This window comes from Columba livia, chromosome 2 (genome assembly GCF_036013475.1).
Source record: "Columba livia isolate bColLiv1 breed racing homer chromosome 2, bColLiv1.pat.W.v2, whole genome shotgun sequence".
Lineage (NCBI taxonomy): Eukaryota > Metazoa > Chordata > Aves > Columbiformes > Columbidae > Columba > Columba livia.
The window spans coordinates 113,490,710-113,513,468 of NC_088603.1; the positions used below are offsets into that span (position 1 = coordinate 113,490,710).

Below are 22,759 nucleotides of genomic sequence, written 5' to 3' on the forward strand. Positions count from 1 at the left end.
TAGCTCTAAAACTTATTTCTCTTTCCCTGATCTTTGGACCCTCTATGCTTCTAAAATCACTCTTGATCTTGGCTAAAGCCTGTAATGTGCTGTACAGCAAACTGAGCTGGCCAGCTTGGACACCACCAGCAGTTCTGCTGTGCCAGCATGGACATCTGAATGAACCAACAAGCCCAACTGCTTGGCTAGCTAAATCACTTCATGCTGATCTCTCTGGGGATGTCTGCATTAGTGTTTCAGCCTGGATCAGGAGCATGCTTGTGAAATGAATCTCCCCATCATCTCCCATTATTGTACTGTTCTCATTGTGATCTTGTAGTATGCAAACTGGATATATTTTTAAATTAAACTCTAATTTCTCCAGGAGCAGACTTAGTGGACTGCAGCTGCATATGGGTATTCATGTCCTACGTCTGAATGACAGCCCATCTGAATTGAAAAAAACAAAACCAAACAACAAACCAAACAACAAACCAAACCAAACCACCAACAAAAAAACCCACCCCAAAACCAAGCAAACAAACAAACAACAAAAACATGAAATGGGTACAATGGTCCTTCAGGTCCTTGTCACCAACTGTTTGCTATAGAGATCCACTCCTGTTATTCTGCACTGCTTGCAAATGTAGACAGCCTGTGTTGTCCAAAGTAGATTGCTCAGGTATCTCCTCACTGCAATGCAGTCTTTAGTGTAGAAAATAAAACTAATAATAAGCTGGCATAAACACATAGACCCACCTTCCTTCCTGAAAGGTAGTCAAAGCCTTGTGCCACGGCTTCTTCTACTCACTCTGTACGTCTTTTCTCATCCAGTGAGAATCTGGGAAGTCTCATTATTTGTCCAGGTCTTATACGTGTCCTGCAGGCTACAAAACATCTGGAAATCTGCCTGCTCACTCTGATTTGCTGTAGACTTCATGTACACATGCTCCAACAACCCTCCACATGAACCTGACCTTTTCAGGATGGATTATGCATAGGCAAAGTCATGGTACAGATCACGCACAAAAAATGTGTTACTTTCCAAGCATGCTGTATCTACTGGGCACAGCTTGTGTCATCAGCTTGTATGTGTGCAACAAGAAGTGGTACAGCCTGGAGTGCCTGGGCATGCCCATCATCTGCCCAGGCATATTAATCATTCCTAATCCAGCATGCTACATCACCTGGGAGTATTATTCTGCCCAAAGGGAATCCTCAGCTCTTTCTTGGTTGCAACTTTTAATGCCCTTTTGCTCGCTCAAAGGCACTTAGGGTTGAATATCTGAGCTACTTTCTTTAAATGAGATGCTCATCTTATGTGAAACACTTGAACAACTGCAGATAAAACCAGTGGCATGTCTCAGATGGATCATTTTTTCTGTAATTAGTTAACATTTCTTTTCAAAATGCTAGGACATTATGAGGTGAATATTAATTTGAGCACAATATATTATTGTTATTTCAAATGTCTTTCAATATATTTTTAGACAATTACTCTTAAAAAGAGGAATAGTGACAGATTTGAGAGACGCTTCTAAATTAGTTCAGTGAACTGTCATTTTACTTTCAGCATTCACTTTTATGTATGAGGAGTTTTAAACCATGGAAGTGCCAGTACACATCCATCAATGTGTCACTGTGAAAATGCATAGGCACACACACACACTAGGTGCCTCACAGCCTTGCTGCTGAGGTGGTATGTAATCCCCTAACTTCATCATGATTAAAATATATACAACATATATTATATTAGATAATAAATATTAGTATTTATGAATGAAAAATATGCTCTTCATTTCAAGCCAAAACATTATTCTTGCTGGCACTCTATGGACAAATATTTCAATAACATATCTTCAGGAAGATCTGATACTCAAAACACTGAAATCAGAAAGTCCTACCATACAATGACAATTCCAATTAATTAATGGGATTGCATCTGGTTAATTCATGCTGTAATGCCTTCCAAATAATTTTGCACCCTCTTTTATGAGGCTTTCAGGCTTTGGGAGACACTTACCTGGTTTTGTTGATTTGTTTGTTGTAGAACCTAATTTAATTTGAAAATGGAATATTGCAAAATTCAGATAAAATTAATCTAATAGACTGAGTGATTGTCAAATTTACAGTTACCAGAAACTCTATAGTCTTCAACTGCACTTGTATACTGAACTTTTAATGTAATTATATATTTTTTTTTAGGTCATACTTGTATCTCTGTTATATTGATGGTAATGCCTAGGTGAGGGAAACTGAACAATTTTTTCCAAGATCCAATAGCAAGCTCTTAGAGGGTTTGGGACTCGATGCTGCCTTTGTCTGAAACACAAATATCATCAGCACGTATTCCATGTGACATATTGGAACTCTACCTCTTGTTCAGTCCCCATGCCAACCTCTAGCTGCACAGTGCTCTTCTCTGCTTGTTGTCTCCATGGAATATGGCTCAGGCTTCTTAACTACAGTCCTTCTTTGTGCCAGGGAAACAAATAATCTGCTGTATACATTTCAGAAAGTTGTGTCCTGTAAAGAAACCACAAATTCACTTTATGGCCCTTTTGCAAACATCCATTGTTAAGTCTGTCTCCATAAGTAGGCAATACAAGGTCTCTCATGCACCCAGCATAAGACATACATTTCACTCCCAGTACTTCATGGAAAAGTGTAACAGCTACAAGTTCCTATCCCTTAAACAGCATTGCCCTTGGAAAAAAAATGAGCTATTTCTGCCTTGCTCTGTGAGATGCAGCAGAGGTCTGCTTTGCTTAATAATTGGAGTTTGAGCTGTGTAACACAAACCTCTATGGGACACAGTAACCCATTTTGACCAGCTTCCATGAGATCCAGTCGAAGACAGAGCTTCCCGTGAGAGCTTTTCCTGGGACAACTGACCACTCTGCCTTCATCACTGTCCTCAACCTGCTTCCACTTAAGTATTGGGAACAGATTTTAGGAATCCAGAAATAGGTTCCTCCCAATGACTGGCCCATGTGATTAATAAATGCTGACAATTATTCCTTTCACATAGGTGACAGAGATTTGAGCTGAAGCTTTAAATGTGCATATTGAGTTGAGACTGTGATGGGTGCCTGTGCAGAGAATGATGCTCTGATGAGTGGAAGAAATTAATGGTTGGTCTGTCTTTTCCAGAATTACTTCAAGTCTGTATATCTTTAAACAGTTTATCTTTATGCATTTATTTCATTATAAAAGAAGCAGAGCAGTCATTTAAGATATGCCTGAGTTTAAATCACGAAAACAATAGGAAGACTGTATCGAGTACTCTTCCAGTTATTGCTGAAATGATAGGATCTTTCCAGCATATTATTACTTTTCTAAAATATTGTATATCTTTTGTAATACCTAAAATTGCTACTTCTACTAGATTGAAAAGTCTTGAAGTTTGCATTGTGACTATATTGGTGAAATTTGTGAAATACCAAAACTTCAAAACAATTTAACTGAAGGTTAGCTTTTCACAGTATAAGATCATAATTAATTTACTTCTTTCATTTCTGAAAAAAGACAGAAATCATAAATGTCCTGCAAATAAATTGTCTTATGATCACCCACTGTTAGTAAATTTAAATTTTTCTTGGTCAAGAAAATGTGTTTAAATCATCAGCAATAATTTTGATAAAGCAGTCTATAAACCAAAAGATTTTCCATCTGGCCTATCATTTCCACTTCGCTTGTTTAACTGCAGCATAACCAACTCCATGGGCTGTTTCTTGATTCTATAATGTTTACAAAATTACAGGCCTATTTTACTAAAGGTAGTGTATAAAGAATGTTCTTTAAGTTACTTTTTATTTTGGGAGATACTCTTAGAAATACACAGTGATAATAAGAGAAATAGTACAAATTACTTCAGAAACAAATCCTGCAGACTTCTCAGGAAAACTGTACCAAATATTTATGTATCCCATAAACCTGTTAAAAACAGAACTGAGAATTTACAAAACTGGACCTGAAAAAGGAAAAGTTTATCTAATAATAGAAATAATCTACCCAACATGTTCATAACTGTATGCATTCATCCTTCTAAGGAGATGTTACCTTGGACCTTTCTTTTCACTCCACGATCCTTTTGCTGAGGCCTCCTACAATATCAACCTTCATATCGAATTTGCTAGTATAAGCTGGTATAAGGACACCCAGCTGCTAGGACCACACGGATGTTATTAACTTCCTTCATGTGGACCTTCAAACCGATGCCTTGACTTGTGACCTAGGAACCAGAGAAAAGTTAGGATTGCACTTGAGCACATAGTACACAATGACTTCCACAGATTGCCATTTGAGTATTTCAATGAATTTGCTCTTTTGTTCCATCTTTTCCATTTGTTCCTAGCCAATTAATGCTTTTAGCCACACAGATTAAACAATATGTCAGGAAAGTCAATGAAAGGACTACAACTACCATCTAAGACAGATTTCCAGTCCAGTCTAAGCACCATCATACCAACTTCATTTCAGTGTGAGTGCCCTTCAGCCTTCAAATAGCTGAAATTAAACACCTGTATGTTAGCATCTGCACAGGTACATTATGCTTTAAAATTTTATCCTTCCCCTCCCAGTCTTGGAATTTTGCCCTCCTGAAGTTTTATTGCTTTCAGGCAGCGCGTACAGATTGTGACTGAATATTTTCTTCATCTATCATTTCCTTTTCCTTTACCTGCTTTATCCTCTGTATATGTTGATTTTATGACTCAGTCTGAAGTTAACTGTTTACCTATTTTCCATCTGCTCAGCCAGAGAGAAGCCAGTGAACCTGTATTCAAGTGCTTTGGGTTTACAGGGCTTTTAATTTTATGTATGCTACTTCACTGACTGATACTCATGCAGATAATGAAAATGGCTGAGTCCATGGAAAATCTAAACTTGATGGGCAGTGAAGCTCTTGTAATATAAAGACACACTCAAATGAATTCATATAGTGGCCATTTTTCTTGGGCATTGCTTGTACATTGTTATATATAACTGTACAGTGGAAGGTGATGTGGGTCTGAGAACATATATATTGCATGAGTGTGAGAACAATGCATGATATATCTTATATGCTACTATGGGTAAGAAAATCTAAAAGGTGACAATCTAGTCTTCATTTCTAGAAAGCACAATGAATAAAAGAAAGGCTTGGTTGGCATAAGGGTTTAGCAAAAGGACAGAAAAATCACCCAGAAGTCCGACAAAATATTTTAAAATATAGCTATAAATTGAGCAAAAAGCAGATGATTTTATGAGGAAGAGAACAGGATTGCTTCCTCTCCTTTTCCATCTGATTGGTTAATTTTCTGAATGTTTGCAAAGTTACACTGGGTTTTTTAACTCCAGGAAACCAGATCCAAGAACATGCCATTATTTTACTAAAGGATTAGGTTCTTGCTCAAATAAGCCACTTCCCAATAAATTAACTCATACTTCCTGTCTGAGAAAGGACACCTCTGCCTTTTGTGCTGTGCAACCTACCAGACAGCTTACAAGAATCTTCTTTTTAATGTGAGATTGCAAAGGATCTCCTGAAGCTGGATTCCTTACCTGAACTGCCCACAAAACTATGACAGAAAAACATGTCAGGTATTACACTACGCAAGTGCAGTTGAAGAGAATTTGGAGTAGATTCTAATAGACACAGGGTTTAGCTATCCATTACAAATTCTAAGTATAGGCATTTGTTTTCTATACTTTCACCATACATTCTGTGATTTTTTTGAAGCTTCATCAAATGTATTAATATCTGAATCACCTGGTTTGTGTTCTGCTTATCCTTATTCTAGTCTTACACTTCTCAGAAAAGCCTTCCCAAGTGTTTATTTTGGAGACCAGGGACAAAGATACAGAAGAATTCAGAACTCAAAACACAGAAATGCTGCTTATGACCCCACACATATACAGACAGGGCTCTGTGCACAAACTGTGTCCAAATTAACTAAAGGTTATTTCTTTTACAGTTATTTCAGTTTGAATCTTCCATACCAAAAGATGCTTTGTCATAAAAACCTGCAATTCCAGAACTGGAATCCAATCTGCAGGAGTGTACAGGATAACTGGAGTAAACTCATTTTCCCAAATCTTGTGCAGAACAATAAGTTTATTTCGGGTTGAAAAGGAGAAAATGTATCATGTTTTGTTGCATATATACAGAAGCAACATCTTTCAGATTGTTAACTGGATGCCCAGTCTGAAGATAATCTGACTATTCAGGAAGGGATTGTGATGATTTTGTTAGCTTTATAATTGTAATCTTTATCAGTTCCTCTTAATATTGTACTTCATAATGGATTTTCCTTAAAGTACCTAAATATTTCTTTTCTACCAGGAACATACTCTGGTCAGCTTTTATTTAGTTTGATTTAATTCTTAGAACAATAAAGATGACAAGGGTACTCAGCAAGTTAATAGACAACACATCTTTGTAAGAGTTTTCTTGTTGTAGACTTAAAGGCCACTTACACCAGATACTTCCAGATCTCCATTTGCAAAAACTTACATACTCCCAGTGTTTTAGGATTTAACAAGTTTTTAAGAAATAGGTTGCAAAGACCAGTGGATACCTTACCTGATAATGGGACGTTTTGTTTAATGGAACATTTGAAGATGATGTTACTTGCATGTGTTCAAGCCTCTCATAGATTTTATGAAGTATAAACTATTGCAGAAAGTGACATGATGGACATGTGCAATAAGATAACTTCCTTTCCACAATGTCATGGTTGGAAAAGGAGAATATTTTCAAGTTGCGCTAGAAATTAGAAACATTTATAGATAGAATACCCAAATCTAATATATTTAAATTGGCAGCATGCTACATTTACAAAAGCCAACTTTTCTACAAAGAACACAAAAATTGTCTCCTACAGATGCGTCTCCGTGGTGTGCTAAAGCCCTAGTGGCACAAAACCAAGGGCGGTGATGCTTTCTAGCAGACAGAATCAGTAGCGTGTCACTAGTGCTTCCTGAAAGAGTATACCAGGGATCTCCCTTGCTAGTGCTGTGTGGCATGTAGCAAAGTCCTCATGAAGTTATGAAGTACTTTGCTACTCACATAAATCACTATTAAAACATTAGAGGAATGTGTATCTAACCATATCTTTGCATCGGAATCCTGCAAATTTTATTAAGAGAACTGAGCACTGGATGTGTGAGAGCACGCTGGCTTGGAAATGTGAATAGATATGAAACTTAGGATAGCAATGCCATTAAGCGGTGCAAGTCCTGATACAGAAGACCTGGTTCTTAAGCCTCCTCTCCCTCCCCAACCTCCCCTCCAGCTTCTGTATTATCCAAAGCCTGTGCCAAATACCTTCAAAAAGACAGAAGGTTGATTGTCTGCCTGGGATGAGCAGGAGCACCCTTTGCACAAGGACCCCAGAGGGTTGGCTGTGCATTGTAGCAGGGTGGCCTGGGCTGCACGGTTTCCAGCAGCCTCAGAGCACTGAAAATGGCAAGAGGAGTTGGTATTTCTGCAGCACGCTGGCGCAGGGTGTCTTCCCAAAGACCCGCAGATAGAAGCAGGGTCTGTCTTGTGTGGAGGCAGCCCTGTGCGAAGAGGACGCTAGAAAACCTTAATTTTACTGTCTGTATGTGACATGACAGGTTATCGCTTACGAGGATGGATGCTCTGAGATTCCTTCACAGTCCGTCAAAATGACCGTGTCGCAGACCTCTGAAGGGGGAGCATCAGAAAGCTTCAGCTAAGCCGTGAGTTGGTGAGTGGGGAGGTGTCACCTCTCAGCATGGCCGCGGCACCGGGCGTGAGGGCACACACCTGCCTCAACCCCACTGCTCCGGAGACCCTTCCCTTCCCCCGCTCCGTCCCGCACGCCCTGGGGGACTCTATTCGCTCCGCCCAGCGACCCGCACCGGGGCCGCGTAGCGTAGCGTCCCGTCCCGTCCCATCCCGCCCCGCCCCGCCCCGGTCGGCGCACGGCAGGCGGGGAGGCGCGGGCAGAGCGCGGGCAGCCCCCCTGCCTCCTCCTCACCCTGCCCGCCCGCCCACCGCAGCTATAGAGCCGCCCTGGGGGCGGTGAGGGCAGAGCCCGGCGCAGGATGGCTGCGGCGCCGGGCTCCCCGCTCCTTTGGGCGCTCCTCCTGCCGCTTCTCAGCCTCTGCTCCGCGCAGCCGGAGCCTCCCGTCTCCCGCGGGATGGGGCTCAGCCTCCACCCGCCCTACTTCAACCTGGCCGCGGCAGCCAGCATCTGGGCAACAGCCACCTGCGGGGAGGCGGCGGGCGGTGGCGGGCGGCCGGAGCTGTACTGCAAGCTGGTGGGGGGGCCGGCCGCCGCCCCCCTGGGCCGCGCCATCCAGGTAATGGGGCTGCTGTGTGGGGTCACGGTGCCGGGACCCCCTTCCCCTTGCACACCGCTCCCCATCCTGCACCGCCTCCCCGCGCTGCGGAGCGGAGTGTGTGTGTGTGGGGGGTGTCCCTTTTGGGTAGTCCCTTCCTCTCTGGAGGCGCTGGCATTATCCTGGCGTGCGTGGTCTCGTTTTCTCTAGGGCTTTCTCCTGGCTGAGAGTGTGTCTCGGGCAGGGGAGGGGAGCGTGGGCCAGCCGCACCCCAAGCAGGGAAGCACTGAAAAGGGTGGAGGAGGGCAGCGGCGCTTCTGCCCGCGCCTCTGCCCGCAGGTGTCCCGGCATCCTCTGGAGACCCCCGACCCCGCGGAGACCCCCCTAGCCCCGGTGCCCACGGTGCTGCAGCTGCTCCCGGGAGTGCGAGAGCCGCTCGCCCCGCCGGGCGCCCGGAGGTGGCTTAGAGGGTAGCCGAGCGGGATTTTGTGGCCTCAGCGTTTGGCCCATGGTCCGCAGTGAGCAGCGGGATGCTGCTGAGGGGAAAGCAGTGAGACTTGGGAATGGATGGGGACGTACTGCACTGAATGGATGGGGACGTACTGCACTAGTGGCCTCTTCACTGGAGATCTGGCCTCTTCCCAGCGGGTGGTGTGAAGAGAGGTGCGGGGTTAGTCAGGGGGTTTTGTGGTACTTTACAGGCACTACATGTGAGGCTCATTGCCTATACCTTGCATTGCTTATGGGAGAAAGCCAGAGATTCCTTGGAAGTCTCATGAAGGGTATGAGCACACAGGGCAGCGAGGATGATGACAGTCTGCCCTGGCGTAGCATAAGATTATTAGAGATATTTTGTGCCAATCACAAGAAAGACAACAATAAATGACAAAATTTGTAGAAAAGAGTTAATGGAAATATATGTTTCCGTTGGTAGGAACTTGTATTAACTTCTCTGTTAGAGAGTAAGGAAGGAGTAACAAATACACCAAACTCTGTGATGTACTGCGATGGATGTTTAGTATCAGTTTGATCAAAACTTTGTTAAAGGGGGACTTTCCTAAAGCTTCAGACTTTCCAAAGCTATTTTATTTGTATTCTCTCTTGGTGGGAGGAGAAGATAGACAGAATGAAACTGCAATTTGAAAGGGATTTCAAAAGCTTTAAGGTCCGCTATCTGACCCCAGGCAATACAGAAAGAATGCAATTAGATTTTTAGCATCTTGGAAGAAAGGTTAGTGTTTCAAAGTCTTATGAGGTGTTCGTATGTTTTAATAGTAAAATAACTCCTTATATCTGGCTTCAGAAGAGGTTGCAATGGATAAGACAGGTTTTATTCTCATTTTTAAATGGGGACAGATGCTCAAGAGAGGGAGAGAGGACTAAGAAGTTGCAGCATATAGAGTCTTTGTCATGTGCCAGAAGGGAGCATGCACCATCACGCAGCCTCCCCTCGCAGTTCATCAGGCAGGCACAGCCAGCAGCGTGCCCTGCCCTGAACTCCTCTCTGCCATGCCTCCCTGCCTCACTACAAAATCTCGGTTTACCTCACATCTGTGTAGTGTCATCCATCAAAAGCTCAAAGTGCTTTGGAGATGCTCACAGGCTGAGTATAACACAGTTTAACTAATAGGAAAACTGGATCACAAGTATTACATGTTTAAACTAAGGTTACAAAAAGAACTTACGATGATCAGGAAACTGCTTGGTCCTGTGTTTCTAACACACCTCTGAAGTTTAGGCATCCATTCTTCCATATTGAATTCAACACCCATGTTTAAAGTTACCTGAAACAACTGTGCCACCAGGTGAACCGCAAGCCAAATAATCTCTCAGCAATACACTATAGCCCACTGCTCCAGTGGAATCTCATACTAACATGTCTTGGACTATCAGAAATCACAGTATAAAAAAAAACAGCCAAAGAAAACATCAGATAAACATGTCAAGCAAGCAGACCGAAGCCTGCTGTGTGATGCACATTACCACTGATGTTTTTGGTAATTATTCCCTTAGTATACTAACATCCAACTTGAAATGAAGGTTTGCTGTATGTAGGAAGAGGTTGGAAAGGGGGGGGAGTTCCTCTTGTTAAATATTTGCCTTACAGGTCCTAGGTTAGAGGGCAGTTATGGTTCATGTTCCCAGAAGGACTATTGATAGCTCAAGGCACAAGGAAGCATGTTGTGCCTCTTACAGCATTTGTGTAAGTGTGGGTACAGCAGCGTCTCTCTCCAGTTTTAACAAAGCCCCATTGAGATACATAACATGAATACTTCTGTGGTTTACTAGTAGTTGTTGTGGTTCAAGAATGGTTGGAAAGTCTTTCAAAAGACCAGGGAAATTCAGCCATGGAAAATGCGATAACAGCACAATGTATGCATTATCAAGCCACTCCACCTCACAAGTTCAAAGACACTGCAAATAAGAGAATCTCTTCTTTCATGAAAAATTGGAGAGAAGTGTATTAAACTCTTACAGAAGCTGAGCTTACATGGAAGGATTTATAATCAGCATAAGTATTCACGTGTTGTTTCCTAAGAGTCTGTGGGAAGGTCACGAGGCTTTTATAAAAAGTGATAGGTGTAATAGTCACTGTGTCAGGCCAGTTCAAGTTAAATAACGCCGTACACTTGAGTCACTCACTTTTGGTGTCTCTACAAGGCTGGATTGCAGCTGTTCTCCATGAATATAGAAACTGGAAAGAAGGTGTGGAGGGTGATCCTCAGTGTAATGAAGGGAGCAGAGAGCTCTGTTGCCAGTGCTATCCTGAGCACTGAAAATAGGGCAAGGAGAGGAAGAGCAGCCTGAGCTTAATTTCCACTGCTCTGCCATTAACCTCTCTCATTCAGCTTGTGATTTGGTGGCGTGTCTTTTAGTGAAGGTTGTAGTACCTGTTTGGAGGTTGTTTAAAGCTATTTCATGAGGTGATTGGTGGGGTAGACAGTCCCCTCATGGGCAGCTCAACTGAGGCTCTGAAGGTGGTGCTGGACATAGGCTGTGGAAAGCATTGTGTTTCCCTTATTTAGCGCATTGGCAAGAGGGACAATGACTTAATAAGAACAGTGTTGAGTGAGGAAATGCACTGCAGTGTAAAATATTTCAGCAACTGATAGATAAATGGCATGCCTGGTTTTGTCTGCCAATCTATGCACAGTGGTGTGCAGGTGTGAATTAAAGTTTAACTGCATACCTGTCCTGCCCTGCCAGTGGGCACAGAGCTGCTAGGTACTAAATAGTGAAAAAATGCTTCATTGTTGACACTTCCTATTAACTGACAGGCGAGACATTTTTGTCCCCAAGTGTCTCTGATCCACGCCGATGTATTACAGCAAACTCCTTCATGTGGTTCCAGTTTTCTCCTTCACTTGGGACAACCAGGGTCAAGGAGGGTAATAAGGTCACCAGCAAATGCACACCTGCCTGCCTGATGAAATGCAGCCAAAAACAAAGTTTTGAGGCCCATTCTTCTGAAACAGAGATGTGTCCTGGAGCAGCCAGGCTGAGCTCGACGTGCCTGAGATGCTGCCAGTGGGAAGCAGGGAGGGCTGCTCTGCCCAATAATTTACTTTCTTTCATTTTTTGTTTTGCTGCCTTGTTGGCAGTGTTGCTGGAATGTACTTTAAATAACTGAAACTCCAGCTGTTGCAATGAAAGCCTTTGAATTATGTGCCCAAAAAGAAAAAGGGTGTATCTTGAGTTCAGATCAAGTGGTCTGGTATAGTGAAATCACATAGGTGTAAGTGTTACACTTGCATTTAATACTCCCCATTGTTTTCTGCTCATTCAGCCTGTTTTTTGAGGCTGTTTCCAGATCAGAGCTGAAACTGCTGTAGCAGCGTTTCCTGTTTATTTCCAGCCTGATAATTGTGAATGTGAATTTAGATCTGAAGAACTTGTTTCATGCACATTATAAAACTATTTAGGGAAGCTTGTACTGTTGTAACATATATATATCAGAACTCCAAGTATGCATTTATCAGGAAAGATGCTCTGATGTGATGGTAACTGCAATTGTTTGTGCATAGATTGATTTCTCAGTGTATTGATTTTGCAGATAGTGACACGATGTTCTTTGTCATCACTGCAGAAACTGGCAATGTTGCCTGTAGCTTGCATGGGCTGGTGTGGTGTCTGCTGCAGCAAACTGCATCTGAATGCAGCGGAGTTCTGCTGTATTGTAGTTGGGAGGAAATATCAGTCAAAGCACCTTCTCTAACAGAGCTGGAGAAGAATCATATTATAACATGACCCCAGACATAGGTAACCAACCTACATACAGGAGGGTTTAGTAAATCTCTGAACAGCTCTTTGAATTCTCAAGAGTTAACCCTCAGCTGGGTTGACACCTGCAGTGCTAAATCAGAATAGGCAATAGCAGCCATGTCTTCTGGAAACAACATCATATTCTGGGCTTTCTGGAAGGGCAGGATGAGGATGGAAGCACTGCTAGATGCAGATGCTGAAATTATTACTACTGATGCAGAAATATTCAGTAAACATATATGTTTTGTATTTGAAAGATACAAAACGGTTTATTTGTATCACATGAGAACAATGAAGTAGTTTCTAATCCATTAGTAACTATGGCAGATGTTAAACAAATTCTGCTAGAGATAAGCATCTTAAATTCACCAAGCTTGCAAGACTGTACTCAGCAAGAATGTGAGAGCCCTAGTGCTATTCCTCTAGTAAAAGTGGTCAAGTATGATTGCTCCAGTTATTTTACACTGGTTAGTCTGACAGCAGTGAAAAACAAAATAATGGCAGTTTTATGGGATTCTGTTAATACTTAAAAGGTAGGAAAGTACTTAATACCAGGCAACATCGGTTGTGGAAACAACAAAAGATTTGTCACATATTTTTGATGAAAATATGCTTAGCTGATAAAGAGAGTGCTGCAAGTATTACTTTATATAAAACATGGGTCCAACACTGTGGCAGGACCTCGCAGGCAGAATGAATTAAGCAAGGGTCTCACTGAAGTAACCATTAAGAAGGTACTGCCATTTAATGAAAATGTAATTTTTCTCTTGGGGTTCTACAAAGATCTGTGTCTGACACAATTTAGCATTTTCAATTATTATCTCCACCCAGTGACTGGGGTAAGAAGTCAATGGGATGCTAAAAAGATCCCTTAGTAACTAATTACAATGTTTCAACACAAATCATAGTAGACAGTAAAATGCAGTTTCTTGAAGATAAAAATAATGCTCATGGGGCAAGCCGAGGTACCAAATTAAAAGACAATGAAGTTTCCTGAAGTTTATTCATCATTATTGTACAGAAGAGTACAAAGAGCTTTAGAGACCGTCAAAGAGACGTTATCAGAGCATCTCAGGAGAATGGAGTTGTGGCCTGGAAATTGGGTGGCAACATCTGCAAATGAAGATACAACAGGGTTCTTTAAAAGGAAAAAAAAAAAAGGAAAGAGTCTGTAGGATCCATTGCATTTTCCATGAATATATATTGTTCAGAAGTCTCTGATTCAGAATGTATTATAATGGCATGAAACAAATGAGATCAGTATTATAAAATTGTAACACCAAACTTATAGGCAAGTAACATATAGAATATGTTTTATGCTTTTATTAATACCAGGCTATGTACACATGTGGGTATTCCGTGGTCTTTTAGGAGAGTTTGGGATGATTTGTGTGTTGGTGTTAATCCGGTTTTAAGAATATTTATTTCATTAACTTCCTGCAGATGTGATATAGGTAATTTCACCAAAGTATCAATGAATTCATTAATAAAGAGTTATTCTAGTTTCCTTAAAGAGATTTCTGAAATATTAGTTTTTAACATAAAATTTATTGTGTTTCAGGGTGTAAGTGTGTATTTTAATTGCTAGGGAAATAATTTATACATTAAAAATTACACTACATAAAGAAAGAAACAAAATTTAGCCACATTTTGAGTCAATGTTCATGTTTAGAACCTAAACAGCAACACATTTCTGTCGTGCGTAAGATTTCAGCTAAGACCATCTTTTTAATTTATTGTGTTTCAGGGACAGTTTTGTGATTATTGCAATGCTGCTGATCCTGGTAAAGCTCACCCGATAACCAACGCAATTGATGGCACGGAGCGCTGGTGGCAAAGTCCTCCTCTTTCTATGGGCTTGAAGTACAACGAAGTCAATGTCACTTTAGATCTGGGGCAGGTGAGTGCATGAGCTATTGGGTGAGGTTTGATAGTTTTTTTAATTTATATAGAAACTTTGCAATTGGGAGGGATGTTTGAACAGATGGTTTTTAACTTAAAACAACATAGCTTTTTGGTATGGTTTGTGTTCTATATTTCTTCAACAAGTTAACTTTAATAAAGTGATTATTTTCCTTTAGGAATTTTGATGATTTGGGTTCTTGCCACTGGCATCACGCAGATTTAATGACTGTGTGCTTTCTTGCACACTGTAACTTGTTAACCTGAGGTTACAGAGGGGACTGCTCTGTTGAAACTAGGGCTCTATCTTCCATTTCGTATTCTACTTTTCCATGGGCACACAGAGAGAGAGATTTCATGGTTTCTTTACTATGCACACATTTTGAGAATACTGTTTGGAGTCTGCTTTTTTGCCTTAGGGGTCCTTCTGGTTTCTCTATCATCCAGTCAGATCTTCAAGATAGACAGGAAAATACTGATGACATGATCTAAAAGGGAAAGGACAGGAAAACCAGTGTAATATGAATTAGTACTGTGACAGTAACATGAACACCCGTATTTCCTCTGCAGGCAATAATCAAGTAGCCAACAGCAAAGCCTCTGTGTCTGTATTTTAAGTCACAGAGACAGATTCTCAGCTGCCATAATTGGGCACTGTTCCAGTGAATTTAGTTACACTCAGCGAGTTCATGCCAGCTGAAAATATATAACTATAAATATATGTTGGGGGCTTCAAAATATATGTATACATATGCATATATATTTTGGACAGTAGTAACTATTCATTGACTGATTATACAGGACAGGATTTTTTGAATAAGCGTTTGATTTTGTTGACAGCAAGGGGATGAATAACTAAGGAAAAATGTTTCTCTGAGACTCAGCTGCCCTTTTGTTGGGGATTCAGGTGCAAATTATTTTATGTCTTCTGTTACATGAGATTTTAATGCTCCTGTCCCTCACATGACTGGAATGGTTCTCGTTTTGAGGATATCTTCATTCAGTGTTTTTGGATCCAGTATAGCAGCAGTGCAGAAAGGCCAGACAATTTAAGATAGAGAATATCAGTGAACTAAACTGTGATTTTTGAATTTGCTCTTCTATTAATTAAATAAATGACATGCCTGTTTTCTTGTTCGCTTTTCTCCACTGTACCACGAAAGAAGGGAGAGCTATGTAGAAGCTGATGAATTTTTAGGCCACAGTGCTCACATTGGCTGAGGACACCACCTCTTGAGTTGTATTGCTCTTTCTGTTCCACTGTACAGTTGAGGAGTGTTGCAGCACCTGGTGCTTTGCGCTCCTGTGAAATGAGTTGCTCAGTCATTCTTTCCCAGCAAACTGTATGGAAGTGTGTCTTTCAGGCTGGGCATACAGAGCAGGGACACTGAATGCAGAGGAGGGTGCTGTGGGAAGGCAATCAGCTCCTAGTAAAGCAGAGCTTAGCTTCTGAGCTACTTGTATCCATCGTGGTCACTGCAAGACTCAGGATTAGGTTGCAGGCTATAATTTGTCTTGTGGTGTAGTCCAACATATTTGTGACCAACACTTTTGCATCATCATCATTCATTTGGGTAGCACATTGCTCCACCCAAAACTTCTGTTCCCACTGTGTACTTGTTAGTTTCTTTGGGGGATCTACTGACAGACACTTTATCTTTTTTATGTTGAGTGAACTTCTGAGAACCCTCTTTCCTTCAGAGGAAGGATATGAACTGAGTTCCTCCTTCTTATGGGACTCCTTGGAGAACAACCACTATGTGCTAAAATTCTTGTAGTTACTAAAGGATTTCTCAGCAGGAGGCTGTGTTTCTCTTTACTCTGTTACCACTTGGAAAGGCAAATCTGAGCTTACTTGGAAATGAAGGAAACCCAAGACAAAGGTCAAAATGACTACAGGTCTTGTGATCAGGAAGGGATCATTTTAGTTGGCAAATGGATGAGGGTTTGGTAGGATTCATGTGACTGTTTGTTTGTTTGTTTTTCATGGACATTATCTTGTATCTGCATTCAGTCAGTTAAACCTTAATCTCAGGATTTGTTTCAACTTGAGATTCAGTTTTGACATTTTGCCTAATATTCTCACATCTCAAATTCATACAGTAATGCACAATACTAATAGTGAAAAAGAAAATTAAATACTGTGACACAGTAAGTCTACTTAAGCAAACAGGTAAGCCCCAATTCACCTTACCTTATTTCAGGGTCCTAAAAATTAAGAGCTTAGTGTGTGTTAGTCATGCAAACTTTCTCAGTAGTTGTCAGAGACAGAAATTTTCAGACTGCAATTTCCCCTCAAGTAAGCTACAATGAAGGTTTTGGCTTTTAAGGAAAAACAAATGTTCTTAAAGTCAGATGTGTGCCTATATACCTTGCAGAACCACAGGCTGTAATATTAAAAAGATAGCAGGAATGTAGTTTCTCTCGCTGAGTGGTTGTCCTGTTCTTTATTTTAACACAAGGCACCTTTCTTTACAAACAAAATATGGAAATGTTTTTGCACGTGCAAAACATGACAAAGAGTAAGGTACATACCCGTGCAGGGAAGCAATGACTGAGTTGTAAGTTGGTCATCAAACATTCACAATTAGAGGAAGCAAAACTTAGTGCAACGTCAAAAGCTTTTAGTTTACTGCGCTTCTGCCATTGTATCTGTAAGACTGAGAATAGAATCCCAACAGAGTCTTTCAACGTGGTCTAAAGACGATGTTTAATTGAATGGTTGCACCATGGTGGAAGCTTGAGCACTCAGTACCATGGAGTTGAAACAGAACATTCACCTGCTGCTGCTTCTGTTTCACAAAGGCTAAGAGTGATTTTGAATGTCAAAATACCATCAGGATGTTAAATCTTTCTGCCAGAAAAATGCTCATTTTGCTGTACTTTTTAATGAGAGAAAAAGTAAAACTCTTAAAGCAAAAGCCCTGCTTTAGTTCCCTTTCTGACTTTCTGTATTATGGTTACAATTCTAATCAATCACAGTCCTTCTGAATAATAATTTTAATGTTGATCCCTGAGGCACTCTCTCCATCGCGTTAACATATGTTCTTATACTGTGGCTATTCCTGACTTGTTTAAAATATTTGGATCAAATGAAGTCTCATTTATTCCTTTAATTGGTCCTGATTTTCCCAACATAGTTTTCAACATATTTTATACTTCTGATTCCAGAATGTCTGACTGAAGTTCGTTGCCCTTTCCCTGACTCTTTGGATTGCCTAATTTTAGCAGGTGTGCCCTCATATTTGATTTGCTTAATGCTCAGCACGTTTTATAGTAATGTCCCCAAGGTATTTTTCTGAAGTCTGTCTTCAGAAGAAGATGAAGGTTTAGGATAGCATGATAGTGTATGATGAAAAAGTAATGTCTAACTGTTACACTTCAAAAAGTGTAGTCCACAAATTTTATTGTTGCTTTTAGTTGTGTGTCATTTTTCACTGCGTTTTTGTGGCAATAATATAGTGCTGAAAGACTCCTACTCGGTGAAGTCTTATGCACTAATATGTTGAATAGTTTTTATGTAGCAATATTATTAGGCACTGTTGTAAATTAAAGGCACACAGTGGAACGTAAGGTCTAAATTAGCACTTTTATTAGGGAGAGAGGTTAACTCAACCATAAATTTAAGATAACAGAGATGGCCTATTTAGGACTTTATGCTTTCATGTTATCTACTAATTAAAGCCTGTAAACACATCGTAAAAAAGCCTTGCACTTTGGCAAATCTTTTGAGTTGCTTTGATATTGTAGGTATTTCTTATGGGTTTAATTTTTATATTGGATAGCAATCCTTTATGTCCATAGCTTTGCAAATAGTATTTGTTGCGAATATTAATCAGCCTTGGCTAATTGTTGTTATTAAAAACAATTGTTCTTAACTTACAAGAGATTGAAATTATTTCATTAAAATGTGTCTGAAGCTACAGTTAATTTAACTGTGATTCTGGAAAATATTAAATGGCCTGTAGGCCCTTCTCCTGTAGGGAGGAACTGTCAAGGTGGTGGGAGATTTATCACAAGCTTCCAAAAATAGTCATTGCATTCATCGTGCTTGACTACTGAAGACTTTATATTACTGCTGATCCTGAAATTAGACCCAGCTCCAGTGTGGAATTGTGTAACCTCTATGATAACAGTGAGAAGTCCAACAAATTAGGACATGAGAACCAGTGCAAGAAGCTTCTGCAGTCCTACAGAACTGCCCCAGCAGTGAGGCAAAGCCTCTGGAACCCCTGCACAGCTCTGCCTGTGCAGTGACACTGACCTCTACTCTGCTGCTTTGGTTCACACTGGGTAGAAAAGGGGCTTTTAGGGCTGGGGAAGGTACAATATTGTCCCTGCATTACCCAAAAATAGGGATGCCAACAGCACAGAGAATCTTGCGTTATTTCATATTAGAGAACTCTGGTTCTGAGTATTTCAGTTTGTACAGGAAGCTGGTTTGGGATGATGCCACAAAACGCTGTGCTTTGAAGTTAGTTGATTTTGGCTCATACCGCAGTAAGGTGAATCTCTGTGAACTCTAGATTAACACAACTTCAGCTAATCAAGTAACAGCTGTCTGATAGAAGTTTCTAAAAGTTGTATCAGGTAAGGCATGCTCCATTTATTTCTTGGTCACACTACAAGCAACTCATACTGAGCTGACCTGCCAGCCTTAATCAGGGAAACACCCTAAATACAGCCTTTCTTGTTCATATGTTGTCCTTTAAGATGTAGTCAATGTGTTGTATTTTCCTAAAACTTTAATTAAAGACCTTTGAATGGCTCAGCATTTTTTTTTTGTTATGTTTGCATGAATAGATCTATGTCATTGGCTTGAAAATGTGGTTTTGGTGTTGATTTGGTATTATTCTCAAAACATAAAAAAAAATATCTTGCAAGCATTGCTGTCCTTCACTTTCCTGATACTGTCTTCTTCTGCTTCTTCTTCAGCATCCCTTTAGGAAGGTATTTGTTCCCACTTATTGATCTCACTTCCCTCCATGCCTGTACTTATGCTTTTCCCAGCTCCCTTTCCATGTTCATTCCTACACATTACTTTCATTTTGTGATATGTTGTTCTAAATACCTCATTTTCAATTAAATATAGTAAAAGCAGGACCTCTGCTGATAGCTTTCAACTCTCTGCACTTCCCTGTGTTGCCTTCCAGAGCTGACAGTACTACTGTGTTCTTTCTACTTTGGATTGCAGTGCTCATAAGGGGACGTTTATCTCCTGGACAGCTGGGGTCTGAATCGTACAAATCCTTTCTCTTATGAATAGCTTCAGTGTTCTGTGGAGAAATAGGCCATATGTAAGAAATAATTATGAACGTTGAGTTGGTCTTTATCCTGATCCCAATGGAAAAGTGGCTGCATGAGACATTTCAGGATAGTAACTGACAATCATTGATGTATTTGCCTGCCGCCTTGGCAAAAAGACCAAGGACCAATTGAACCTGGACAATGGACTACCCTTTCATTTCTGGAAATGTTCCTTCTTTCCAGAACAGTGACTGTGAAGTGTGGAGAGCTTCTCCCTTCTGGTCCTGGCTGTTGACTGTGATACAGATAAGACTTAACATCTCCAGATGTGTCAATGAGGCATATTCACAGGCACTGACTTACAAATGTTGCAGAATGGAACATTAGCTCTGTTTTGGTTTAGCAAAAATTTAGGATTTATTGAGGTAGATCACCAATCTAAGATATGATTTCCAATAATGCTTGATCAGCACCTGATTAACAAAATGATTTAAAACAAATGAATGGGATTTGTTATAATTAAAATTGACTATGTTACAGATTTGGTTATGTCAAGGATCCCATCACACTTAAAAGAGAGAGAAATAAATCACTTGCATATAGACACACACATACACACACAGAGGTATATGGTTAAAAGCTTATGTACAAATCTTTAAACAGACACATACTTGTACATATTAATCCATGAATATTTGAATATATTTACACTAATCTATAGCTTAGTGCATATGTATGTGGAATATATTTGGAGGTATACCTATACAATTTTCCTCTCAAGTTAAGTGAATTGCTCATTTCAATGCATTCTGGAGCAGGTGCTAAGCACAATTCATATTTCCTTGGACCCCACTCCTGCATTGGTCCATGTCTGAGAAGTTCAGCTTAGATACTGAATGATCATCAGATTTCTGCCTCTTTCTCCCTTTTCTTATTATCTTATACAGTAAGTAGAGAAAGATTGCGTGTCTGACAATGCAGAGAATCTTTTGCAGAGATCCTTCAGTGCAGGGACCTCACTATCTTCTGCATAATGTGCGATTACAACCTCAGTGACAGTGGCAGTATTCAAAATAACGTCAAGAAGCCTAGAAAAAACAGTCTGAAAAGTCCGAAGCCTAGGAAAACATGTTGAAGGAAGTTTTGGTGCTGTAGCTATATCTGCTAACAGTCTGAGGAAATACTATTGTGTTGGAAACAGCTGTTCTCTGTAGTTCTGCAATTCAGATTACATGAAGATTGTTGTTGGTATCTCTTTGAACACGTCCTAAGATATATAGGATGACTCAGATAGTTGATCTACCTGGCTCTAGTAGTGTTCTTGGTGTTACCACACTACAGGAATTTTTATTCTTCATGAGCCAAAAAGGGAGAACAATCTTTTGCTACATGTGTGGCACACAGCATAATGATTGCTCAGAACATAATCTGTTTTTCTTGTCTACTAGTTTATGTCCTGCATTTAACTAACAAGTAATTCCAATATTTTACTATTCTATATTGAGCTGGTAGCGGTAGGAATGGAGGAAAATACAGTATACATTTTTATATGCACGTCTTTCTTCCATTTGCATACGTATTTCAGGATTCAAACAAATCTTGGAAATTTCTCTACTTAAAGAGCTGTTTAGAATTTTAAGGAGAAAATGTAGAAAAAGTTTTTAATGGCTGTTGTTGTAATTTTTTGAATTCTCATGAGAATGCAATGGGTCGTAAAAAGTTTTTTGTCTGTTGGGTTAAAATAAGTAGTATGCATGATGTTCATTAATATTATATCATCAACAGTAACGGTACAGTGTGATTCTAATTCAATTTAAATGAGCTTTTTTTAAGACAGTCTTAAATTCACCTGTAAGGGCTTTCACAGAAGTGTTTCTTTCTTTATAATGTAACACTGGTAATTCCTAACACTGAATTATAATTTCCATTCTCAGATGAACATTCTACTGGCTGATTTTTAAAAACTTTATCCAGGTTTTCCTAAACCGTCAAGGCCACTGCCTGCAAGAACATTTCAAATCTGAACAAGCTTAAGTGAACAGGAATAGGTCACATCAATATGGAACTGGTTAAATTCCAGCTGTTGACAATCCATTAGGTTTGACCCGTGCTGCTAGATTACAGCAGGATATGGTGTTGGGATGTTTACAGGAATACATCCTCTTCCAAGCATGTGTTTCCAGAGTGGATTGTTTCCATTACTGGAAACAAAATACAGTTTCTTATTTTAAACTTAATTCTTTATTCATATAATAAATCTGTCAGAATTTTGATTAAGATGTATTTCAGTTCTTTTGGTGATTTTTTAATTGTCATGTAACTACACAAAAACAGCAATTATTTTTAATGCTTACTTACATTTTTAACACTCCTTTTGAAAAATAGTGTTTTTTTTTAATGAAAGAAATTTGACTTAAAAGCAAACAAATAAGCATTTTTTAAAAATGTAGAAACTCACTTCCTTTTTCCACTAATCTGAATAACCAAAAAAAAAATGCTGTTTTGAGTTTATTATGCCTTTTTTCAGGGTGGATCTTATTTCTATCAGTACAATAGCATCAAGATTTAAATTAGTGAAATGTCATCTTAGAATATGTGATTGAAGTTGGGTTTAATGCTTGCTTTTATGGGTCAGCAAGATTACTCCTCTATCTTTACCTGGAATTTATTTTGCAAGCCAAGGATTATTTTTCTTCAATTGTTGCCTCATCAGATCTGGAAAGAGGCCTTTCTTCTACTTAGGCAATATTCAATCACAATGATCATTCTGCATCCTTGATCCAGGTCAGAGCCAAATCATTGGCACTGGTGTGAAGTCAGAAGCAGGACATACCGTGGGGTTGGTGACTAAGGTTTAGCGTTTAGTGTTTAAGGTTTAGTGTTGTAATGAACTGATACTAATTTATTTTTTATCAAGACCTATCCCATTCCCCTTTCTGAATGTGACTGTACAAACCTGAGCAGTATTTTAAACTATGAGATGTTAGAGAGCTGCATGCAAATTGAAGGTTTTCATATGCAAGAGTAGGTCAAAGTTGCCATACAGTTTTTCTTTTACTTTGTGGTTTGCGTGGAA

At 40.0% G+C, this 22,759-nt stretch overlaps 1 protein-coding gene across 3 annotated transcripts in view; it reads left to right on the forward strand.

Annotated features, from left to right (window-relative positions):
* The first annotated feature begins 7,985 nt into the window (after positions 1 to 7,985).
* LAMA3 (laminin subunit alpha 3) overlaps positions 7,986 to 22,759 on the forward strand; it is a 116,198-nt gene continuing 101,424 nt past the window's right edge. For 2 of the 3 annotated variants that reach the window (XM_065053332.1, XM_065053333.1), the window contains exons 1-2: positions 7,986 to 8,292; positions 14,282 to 14,434. In XM_065053332.1, the coding sequence (XP_064909404.1) occupies positions 8,035 to 8,292; positions 14,282 to 14,434 (411 nt within the window). In that variant the 5' untranslated portion in view covers positions 7,986 to 8,034. The remainder of the gene's footprint in view (positions 8,293 to 14,281; positions 14,435 to 22,759) is intronic. The other variant, XM_065053334.1, reaches the window with a different exon arrangement.